Here is a 10250-nt window from a genome sequence, read left to right as displayed (position 1 = left end):
AGTGATTGTATTTTTTGTCTGACAACAATAAACTTTTCACTTCTTTCCCTAAGCAGTTGTTTCTCTGTTTTTGTCACTCACTAGCATCACTAACAATTTTTCCTTTCTAGAGATTTTTCGATTCCATTTCATTCCTCCCGGGGTCTCCGGGTGGAGCGATGTCGCACCTCTCATGAGTGATAAGACGCTTATGAAGTGTGTAGAATTTAATCACCAAGCACACTATTCCGCACATCAATATAATGTTGAAAGCCACTAACTCGTAAGGATAACGAGTAAGGTAAAACTCTTTTTCTTTTTCTTTTTCCATGATTAAGTTATGGATTTGTTCTCCAGTCATTTCAGATGACAACGTTGCTTGTGCGTTGCGATGGAGCAGCTGACTGATAATGTCTACAGACGAACTATTTTCTCGTGGAAGCTCGACAAACGTGTGCTTTTTGCCATCGGCTTCTTGGACATCTTGTGCAAAAATTTTCACTGATGGTAGAACAACTGTTTGTAGTTTTGGCGCCGTTATGCTTCCTTCCATGCTGGCTGGGAATACCCATTCTTCTGTTCGAGCGGTGCATCCCAAAGGTATTTCAAACATTCCTACAGCTGGTAATGTTGTTGTTCTCAAAGGTGGCTGCTCTCCTGCTGGACACGAAAACACAATCTCATGCAGTTTCGTGGCTGAGTAGACCCATTGATTGGATCCCATGTAGACTACTTCAGGTCCGTGCCAATCTGTGAACTTCTTTTTGCATTGTGAATTGATTCGGGCCGAATCATTTAAAAAGACAGCCATTGCGCAAGATTTTCGGGCTGTTCTCTTGCTGATGCCGGTATGGAATTTACACAGTGGTCTTCCTATTTTGCTGCAATCTTTAACATCACCTTTGGATAGTTCTAGATACGTTTCGAGATCAGCAGATACAGCAAGGTATTCTGGTAGATTTCCAAACAAGACACCATGCGTTCCATTGTCTGTAGCTGTCGGGAGGTTGATAATTTCGAAGAGCTTGTACTGCTGAGCGTGATCGAAGATAGGAACATGTATGAAGAGACGAAACGAGTTTTCCATTGCCGCCACGGTTACCGTTGATTCTCGGTAGGCGACCCAAAGCTCATCGCTGGAAATAAACCATCCTCTTGGTAATTGCTCGTTTATTGTTCTAATAACTTTATTGAATCTTGCTGGAGAGACAATTTGTGGCGCAAAATGCCCGTTGGCTAACAGACTGAAGCCGACATCGAGACTATCGGCAAATTGTTGTAGCCACAGCAAGATTTGATTCATTGCTTCAAGTGTTTCATCCAGTTGGATGTAATACTCGAAGTGATTTAGTATTAGTTGTCCTATTTTCCCCTCCGTCTCCATGAGGTGTGTTATCGTTGTTTAGTATGGAATACTGGCCCTGCAGCTCTCTGATGAGTTTTGCGTTTGTTCTGGACTCCCAAAGTGATTCATTCACTATTGTTGAACAGCCATTTCAGGATTGATCCTCCACCGTCAACAAGACTTCGACGGTTTCTTTGGTCAGGATTTGAAGCTTTTTTTATGTTTGCCAATCGGTCTGCTACAGTTTCCATTTCTTTCAGGATTGTCTGCGTTCGGCTGGTGATTTTTCTGGCTGCTATCTGTTGTGATCGTAAGCCTGTATTCTTCCACTTTTCTGCCACTTCCTGTTGTTGAAGTATCTTTTGCTTTAGGCATGCAGTCGCTGTATCAGCTACTCCCAAGTCAAGATCTGTTACGATGGTTCACGATGATTCACTGAACGCCACAACAGTTTGCTGTTTGAATATTGTATGTTCTCTCAGGATCAGTGAGTTGGTTGGCAGCGGCCCAATCAGGAAAATGAGGAACGGTACCAATAGAGTTAAATATCTGGCTGGAGGTCGTCTGCTACGAGTGGGTCTTCTAGTTGACGTTGGCGTGACTACTTCCGGAGTGGACGTGGCCACATCATTTTCTTCGATGTCCTGTGATTCGCTGCTCTGTTCAACTAGTGTTTCTTCTGGATCAGCCTGAGGTTGTGGATCACTTGAAGCAGGTATCTCTTGCGTTTCTTCTTCTTGATGATTTTCATCTTCTTTCTCTGAGGTTTCTTCGGTGATGCCAGGACCCGACACAGCTTCATGGAATGATTTCATCCGCAGTGGAAATGGCCCTAGAAGGCCCATTCCTACTCTTTGAAACGGTCTTTCCACTTTGATGCATTGTAGAAGTCCTGGAGATTTATCTGGAACTCCTTTTCTGCTCTGACAGTGTACGCAACTCTGCACATGACGCACTATGTCCAGTGTCATCTTCGGCCAGTAGAAACGATCACAAATTTTTCGTAGAGTGCGACTGATTCCAAGGTGACCGGAGACGATGTCGTCATGATAGGCGTATAGGATTCTTTCACGATAGTCAACAGGTACGCACAATCTTCTGTAACTTTTTCCATTCTTTATAGTTTCTTTGTAGACTTTTCCATTGTTCATCACAAAATTTTTCACTCTTGCTTTTCCACTTTGGATTTTTTGAATTAGCTGATTCCAATTACTGCAGATTTTTTGCTTGTCTGCTAGGGACTCGTTTTCTTCTTCGGAGAGTGTTGAGTCATCAGTTAGTGCTCCTATGACAACACAGCGGTCGTCTTCTTGCTCCTCCGTCTTTGGTAATGGATTTCTTGAAAGACAATCTGCGTTGTCAGGCGTTTTTCCACTGCGATATACGATCGTGATATCGTATTCTTGTAGCGATAAGCTGCAACGTGCTAAACGACCTGCTAGGTCTTTTTTGCTCATCAACCAACATAGAGCTTGATGATCTGTGACGACTTTCACTTTGCAGCCCCACACAAAACATGTGAACTTGGAGAGACACCACACTAATGCAAGACACTCTTTTTCAGTTATCGAATAGTTCACTTTCGAACACTTCACTCCGATTTAGTTAGTAAGCGGCTGGCGTATGCTATGGGACGTTCTGCTTCTTCTATGCACTGGGCTAGTATTCCTCCTATCCCGTATCCGCAGGCGCCAGGAAAAATTTCCATTGGCAAGTCGTAGTTGGGATGGGCCAAAACTGGAGATGAGGTGAGCGCTTTTTTCAGGGCATTGAAACTGTTAGCCTGGTCTTCTCCCCACACAAACGAAATTTCTTTTTTCGTGAGTGATGTGAGTGGGCGAGCGATTGAAGCAAAACCTTGGATATGACGTCGGTAGTACGAACATAAGCCCAAAAAACTTTGCACTCGTTTTACTTTGTTTGCTGTAGAATGGCCTTCACTTGGTGATGGCTAGTATCTCTTGACGATCTCTTGTGACCAGCCGGCTATCCTTGATTTCTTCTGCTTGAATAAGCAAAATTTCTGCAAGTGGTGACTTCCCTGTCGTAAACGACAATTCTTGTGATTCGTAGTCTATGTGGATTGCTCGAAATTGCTGTAGGAAATCATTTCCCAGAAGTAGTTCAAAACCTGACATTGGCATGACTATCGCGTTTCCTTTGATAGTTTTGCCCTTGTGGGTTATTACAATGTCAGCTGTACTCTGTGGGGACAGAGTATGGCCGTTTACAAGACGAATCTTCGGGCCATTGCGGGGCTTTTCCACGAATCCTGTCTTTTTCAACAATTCAGGGGAAATCACTGTAACTGCAGCTCCTGTATCAATCAACGCAATTGCAGTTTCTTTGCCGCACTTCACTTTTTCTTTAATCAATCTTGCAAGGTTTAAATTTGGAATATAGTCTTCTGAACCGCCCTCGTTTTCTTCTCGCATCACCGACTCTTGAACCACTGAGTTTACAGATGGATTTTCTTTTGAAGTTGTGCCTGCTCCAGCGTCCTTTGCTGGGCCTCTATACTGCTCAGATTCAGGGTTTCTGAAACAGTTTCGGGCAATGTGCCCTGCTTTTTTACAGCAAAAGCACTGTGGCTTACCGCTTGTTGTGCGTCCTTTGGGTCTGAACGGCCCTTTTGGTTTCGCTTGGTCTTGACTGCCTTGCTTAAACAATTTTTCACAAGTTTCTTGAATGACTTCACGCATTGGTTTTAAAAGATCCGCTTGTTGATCCGGATAGACCACCGAAAGGTTTGGAACTTGTTCGAACGACCTTTGTGGTTCCGCCATGGGGTCCTTCCATCCTCTGGCTTCTGACATCATCGATGTCTCCGTATATACTTTTGCCAGTTCTAAGAATTCTTCACACGTTTGTGGCTTCTGAGGATAGATTTTTCTAAAAAGTGCTGGTCGAAGGCCTCTATACAGATGCTCTAGTCGGTGGACTTCCGACATGTTGGGGTCGACCAGTCTGCATAGATTAAGAATTTCGTAGTAGTATCTGGTGGTCGGTTCATCCACTCCTTGGGTTCTACTTCTTAGTCTAGTTTCTTGGAAAAGACCATAAGAATAAGGCTGAAATTCTTATGGAGAAAAATACCGAACGTGGACCGGGAACTGCAGGTCTTGCTTGGTTTTCTCCGGCAGCCGGCTGTGCTGCCACATCTTGCCAGTCGTTTGGCACTCTTGCACACAAGAACCAATTTCTTGCAGCATCGTCCAAGTACATGCAAAAATTATTACGTTTGTCCGCGTTCCCCCAACCATTGTGGGTAGAGATAGTCTCGTAGCGCTCTAACCATTGACGAGCGTCTTCCGTTGGGCTACCTCGAAAAATAGGTGGACTTATGAATTTTCTTACAGCCGCCATGGCTGTTTCTTGCAATTGTCTTGGAGATCCAAAAATGTGTTGTCCTATCGGAGGAACAACCGGGTGGGTGGGTTCTATTAAATCTTGTTCGGAGTCAGAACTTGATTCTAACTGTCTTGCGAGATTTTCAAACCCTCTCTGGCGAGTCGTCTCTGTAGATGACGTCGCTAAATCTTCTCTTGACGTAGAAATTTCAGAATCTTGTGCCTCGTTAGTTGCTGTGGTCTCGTTACCGGACAGCGCGGTGGGCAAGTCACGAAGCGGGTGCTTGTGTCTACTTGGATCCCGGGGGCAACTGGGTAAACGTGAGCTTTTCTTCTTCTGCATCGACTATCTTTAAAGCAGCACTAATTCGTTAACAACGGGTAACGAACTGCATCTCCACCAATTGTCACACTGGACTTTACTTTGTTAATGAATTGTATTGAATTTTAAGAAGAAATACAAGACATAGCAGAAATAAAGAATAACTACACTTTTACTTAACTTGAACGTGAAGAGAACTGTAGGAAAACTTGAAGAGAGCTTAAGAACTCAAGAACTGAACTTAGAGCTAAAAATGTAGGGGCTTTTATACCCTCGTGAGGAATATACGCCCCATCTCTAGGGTTACATAAATTCTAGGGATAACTATCTTTTATCAAATTATCTGCGTGTTGCAGCATCTTTTCAAGAGAAGCTGCGTTGTGCGCAATTTGATCGTTGGTTGTCACGTCTTTTCAGAAATGACAACCACGTCACTATTTTTCCCTCGCGACAATATTCACATATCGGATTTTCCGATGTGATAATATCATGTCGGTGTCCGTCATATTTTCCAACACCATTTTGATCTTATCGCAACATTCTCTCCAAATTATCCTGAAAGTTACGTCTGCCCAACCAATAAACAAAGAAAGTAATAATAATTTCAGTTTACTTTCAATCTGAAACCTCTACTTATGTCCACATTCAGCAGGTGCTGATCAATTTTGGGAAGAACTGGTTATAGACATGCAAAAATGTAACCAAGGATATTGAAAATTGTATAGACTATCAACCATTAAAATTGGTGTGGAAAGCAAGAATGAAAAAACAAATATTCAAGTTTAAAGAAAAAGAGACAGTCTTAGAGAAAAAGTCATTGAGTCCTTTCATTTTCCAAGGAAAGTGGATATTGTGGCGTTTCAGAGCCTCGTCTGTAAGATGAAGAACTTACTGTTCAAATCGTTGTTGTGAATGTGATCAATTTTTCCACTTTTATCAGATCACACATCAACATATTGCTGATTCAGGTGGTTAGCTGTATCAGTTTTTGTCTGAAGAGTTTCTTACAGTTACTAGTAGCATAAAAAAAAGTAGTAAGGAACTAATTATGTAGACTATTATATATTTTATCATAATTTTAATTACTAATATTTCTTTATGTTTTATGTTTCAGATATTCTTTCACCCTTGTTTCTTCCGGATTTCCGGATTGAATGCTAACTGTCCAGAGAGAAATCAAAATCAGATTACATCTGTTCTGATTATTCCCCAAACTTGTTGAGCAAATAACTATTTTCGTGGCGGGGCTTCGCAAGAAAACTGCATTCACCATAAAACTTCTGGCACATCTGAAAAGAAATTCGTAGAATATCTCGGGCAGTTGTCTACCGATAGAAGAAAGGTAATGAAATATCTGCGCTACAGTAGTATTTAGTAATTTAACCGAACATTTATAATCAGATTGGAACTACTAAGTAAACTTAACATTTATAGCAGCAAAAATCCCTTTACAGATTAAGGCTTTTTACTATCATAATGCTGGCTGAGTGATAGGCTTGATTTAGAAAATAGTAAATACCGTAAAGTTTAATAGACACTTTTTTATTCAATCCTCAATAGCAGAATGTAAACGATCTCTAAATAATAGTAACAGTTCTGGTTACAACCTCAACTTATTCGCAACAGCTTGTCTCTAAATCCTTATAAGAATCAAATTCTTCTTCCAAGCCCATTTCTCATGCAAAGACTTTCTTCATCTTTGACCGCATCTTCGTCATCTATATCTTTAAAGGCGTTCTTCGGCCCTTTAAGTAGGGGTTCTTATGGCGGCGCGCGTCTTGCGCAGTTAGAGAAAACACGTCCAAGAAAATGTCTGTTAGACTATGAAATTTATTTTTTGTAGCTGGGAAATGAATAAGGAACCTGACGAAATTTTTCTGATTTGCGGCTGCCAATGGGCACAGCAGAGCACAAATATCCGAAAACCGACTTTTCCCACAGTGGGCTTCCTTATGGCACTAAGTAATATTTAAAAATTTTATTTTCCACCAAATTAATACGTAAAATATTTCATAAATTAGAGTCGTTAGATAACGGACATAATGAGCAACATAGTCCCAACGAATGAATTTTTTTTTCATAGCATGCCATTTTTCCGCAAGATTTTTTTTTCAAGAACTATATTTTCTCAGGGACTCGCCATGTCCACTGTGTAATAATTTGCCATCAGGAGGGGGGGGGGGGGGGGGGGGAGAGATTGGCAAAAGCTTCACGCTGCAAAAAAACCTTAGGCAAAAAACTGCATGGTATAAAAAATCCGTTCTTTTCGAAAAGGGAAGCGCCGTTATCAACAGGAAAACTTGGTGTTGGAGGCCTTTTTATGCCATTTCTGCATTCTGCAAGATTACACAAGAATAGCCGCCAACAATTGTAAATCATGGGCGATCGGGGTAGACCATTTTTCAATATTGGAAAGGCTGGGCCGACTTTGCTATGCAAATCGAGAATACCCACCGCCATCGTGAAAAACGGCGGCTTGAGTGCGCCAATTCTACGTACCTGCAAAAATAGTTTTCTAGCGCTACTTTGTGGCTAAGACTGCAAAAGATACTGGTGCAAATCATGTAGTGGAACCAAAATCGCCATTTCATTGCGTTCGTGATACCCAAACTGGTAGTGGACACAAAAACAGGAGACCCCTTAACCGTCCGATCCAATTCTTAAGGCACAAATAGCCTAGCTACTGGTACGGCCCAAATGCCTACCCATTTGGACACAGGACCGAACGCTAGTTTACTTTCATAAAACAACTGGTTTGATCGTACATTACACAAAACAAATATCGCAGGAAAAATACCGCAAAGCTTCAAGCTCATGAATCTTGAATTTGTCCTGTTATATTTTAGAATCCATGTAAATTATTTGTTCGGAATTTACTTACCGTCCATTTTTTCACTGTTGGAAGGTTTGCAAGGCATCATGGGTAACACAAATAGTACTAAGATTCAGCGTGGACATCTCACACGTATTTTGATGCAGTTCGAATAACACAAAATTCATTCCTAAATAAGGCAAATACTGTAACTAATGTATTCTTCTGAATATTTTTTTTTCTTTTTCTCAATTTGACATCCAAAAGATACATCAAAATGACAAACAACAATTTATCAAAAGAAGAGGAAATAAAGGGAAAGGACTGAAAGTAAAGAATAATAGCTTGGAGGAATGTCTTGTATCCCTCCACCGAATTCATAACATGAGGAATTTCCTTAAGCCTTCAGCAACATATTTACCAAGAAATGACGCTAAATACCTTTATTTGGCCAGTTCATTAGACAACCAGTCTAATCCTTCATACAATCCATGGCCCTGAGTGGCACATGTTGCCTGGATATACCACCTTCTCCCTCTAAGTTGGTTCAGCCCTAACTTATCTGTAAGCTCAGCAGCACTCATAGCTTGCGGTAAATCTTGCTTGTTTGCAAAGACCAAGACAACTGCATCTCTCAACTCATCTTCTTGCAGCTACAGTTATGAAAAATACATTTAAGAAAGTTTATGGCTTCATTATATTAATTTCAGTTACCATTTTCTGCAATTCATCCTGCGCCTCTGTAATTCTCTCCCTGTCATTGGAATCTACAACAAATATGAGTCCTTGGGTGTTTTGAAAATAGTGCCTCCAAAGAGGACGAATTTTATCTTGTCCTCCAACATCCCAGACTGTGAAACAAATATTTTTATATTCAACAGTCTCCACATTGAAACCGATTGTTGGGATAGTGGTCACAATTTCTCCTAGCTTCAACTTGTAGAGGATAGTGGTTTTACCAGCCGCGTCAAGTCCAACTAATAAACATGTAGAGATAGTTGATTAAAAGTCGGCAACGTGAAATGTTTTAAAAAACAGAACTGACCCATCAAAATTCGCATTTGCTTTTTGCCGAACAGCCGAGTGAAAAGACTGGAAATTGTTAGACCCATGCTGATAAAGGGAAATTACAAAGAATTAGACAAGTCCCCCACCAACTCTAAACGCGATGTGAGTGCTTTCTAATTTGTATACGCGAAAGAAGGCAGCAAAAAAGAATTCGCACAAAAAATAATGTAATTTCAATTATCTCCTCTTGATGACGAGTTACACAGCCCAACACACGTCAGCAAAAGCTATGTAAGAACTCCGGAAACAGCTGACGAACGATGGGCGCAATGTCTGCGTGCCGCGAAGTCTGAATCAGTCAAAGTAATCTCTCCTGTCCTCATTGAATCCACTCTACGATCAATTTTTGCAACAATTTGTATGGTTAAAGAACCAAACATTTTTACCCTAGTAGGTCTCGCTCCTAATTGCATACGTTTAACTTAAGAATTTTTTTTTCGCCCAAGAAGCGCTAGATGGTGCTATTTATGCCGAAAAATTGTTCAAACTTTTTACGAAATCCGTATTAAGAGGCGTACTTGATGTTGAACTGACATTCCCAATTTTCTGTACCAAGACGAAAGACTTTTTTCGTTCCCAGAATATTACATGTCTAGTGTATCCCTTATCGTTGGAACGACCTTGTGGCTTCGTCCTTTAAATGGTGCCTGCTGGCATTTTTCAAAGTGTACCTACTGTGAACGAGTTTTACACAATGTTAAAGAATGCAATTTAAACCATAAACGACTAAGTTGTGCAATACCCTACAAAAAATTATTCTAAGAAGCCTTACAAAGAATGAATTCAAATGTTGAGAAATTCTTTCTATCCGGAAAAGATCGAAAGAACCCCTGGATCTAGAAAAATCCAATAGCAATAGCCAAAAACGTTTACATGATGATGTGAAAATGTGTGGGATTGAAGCATGGGAGCTGAATATTTTACGATTAATTGCTAAAGCTGTAATATGCACAGTCTACCGGCTGCCGAGCGATCTTGGTTCAATTAGGCCTATTTGCTCTTTACACATTCATTCTAATTCAAATTATTGCGTCTAAAAAAATAAGTCATCCTTTTAACTGTTTACGGAGTACGCGTCCTTTTGTCAAAGCACGCAGAATAAAAGAGGGCTAGATATTTCTATCCGTTACCATCAGTTTTAACATCTATAAAATGTGGCGAGGTATTAGCCCTTAAGGAAAGTGCAACGAACCGCATCGCACCTTGACATGGTAGCTATATAGTATAATGTTTTAAAATGTCCATGTCTCATGGAAAAGGAAGGACGAGGCTTTAAAATAGTTGTGGATTTCAAAACTGGGAGAATACCCCCAGGGTCTCCCGCCAGAGGGCTAAGTTTCACTTCTTTTCCTTTCTCTTCCTCGGTGTTTTCTC

The 10250-nt window shown here is 40.9% G+C and overlaps 1 protein-coding gene across 1 annotated transcript; it reads right to left on the bottom strand.

Moving 5' to 3' along the window:
• Nucleotides 1-8003: 8003 nt before the first annotated feature.
• Nucleotides 8004-9122, bottom strand: LOC130697303 (ADP-ribosylation factor 2). Its single transcript, XM_057520225.2, has 3 exons — nucleotides 8854-9122; nucleotides 8523-8785; nucleotides 8004-8461 (listed from the first exon to the last, which is right to left on the bottom strand). The coding sequence occupies exons 1-3, from the start codon at nucleotides 8918-8920 to the stop codon at nucleotides 8252-8254; spliced, it is 540 nt and encodes a 179-aa protein (XP_057376208.1). The 5' UTR covers nucleotides 8921-9122; the 3' UTR covers nucleotides 8004-8251.
• Between the last annotated feature and the right edge of the window lie 1128 nt (nucleotides 9123-10250).

Source organism: Daphnia carinata, chromosome 9, assembly GCF_022539665.2.
Source record: "Daphnia carinata strain CSIRO-1 chromosome 9, CSIRO_AGI_Dcar_HiC_V3, whole genome shotgun sequence".
In the NCBI taxonomy this organism is placed as follows: Eukaryota; Metazoa; Arthropoda; class Branchiopoda; order Diplostraca; family Daphniidae; genus Daphnia; species Daphnia carinata.
Note: the sequence above shows the minus strand (reverse complement) of the source record. Positions and strands in the feature narration are given on the sequence as shown.

Excerpts from the sequence above, each read along its gene's own strand:
- LOC130697303 (XM_057520225.2), bottom strand. The coding sequence starts at position 8,920 with ATGGGTCTAACAATTTCCAGTCTTTTCACTCGGCTGTTCGGCAAAAAG. Across the intron at positions 8,786-8,853 it reads GCAAATGCGAATTTTGATGG|TTGGACTTGACGCGGCTGGT; the intron begins GTCAGTTCTGTT and ends CATGTTTATTAG. Across the intron at positions 8,462-8,522 it reads AGGATGAATTGCAGAAAATG|CTGCAAGAAGATGAGTTGAG; the intron begins GTAACTGAAATT and ends TCATAACTGTAG.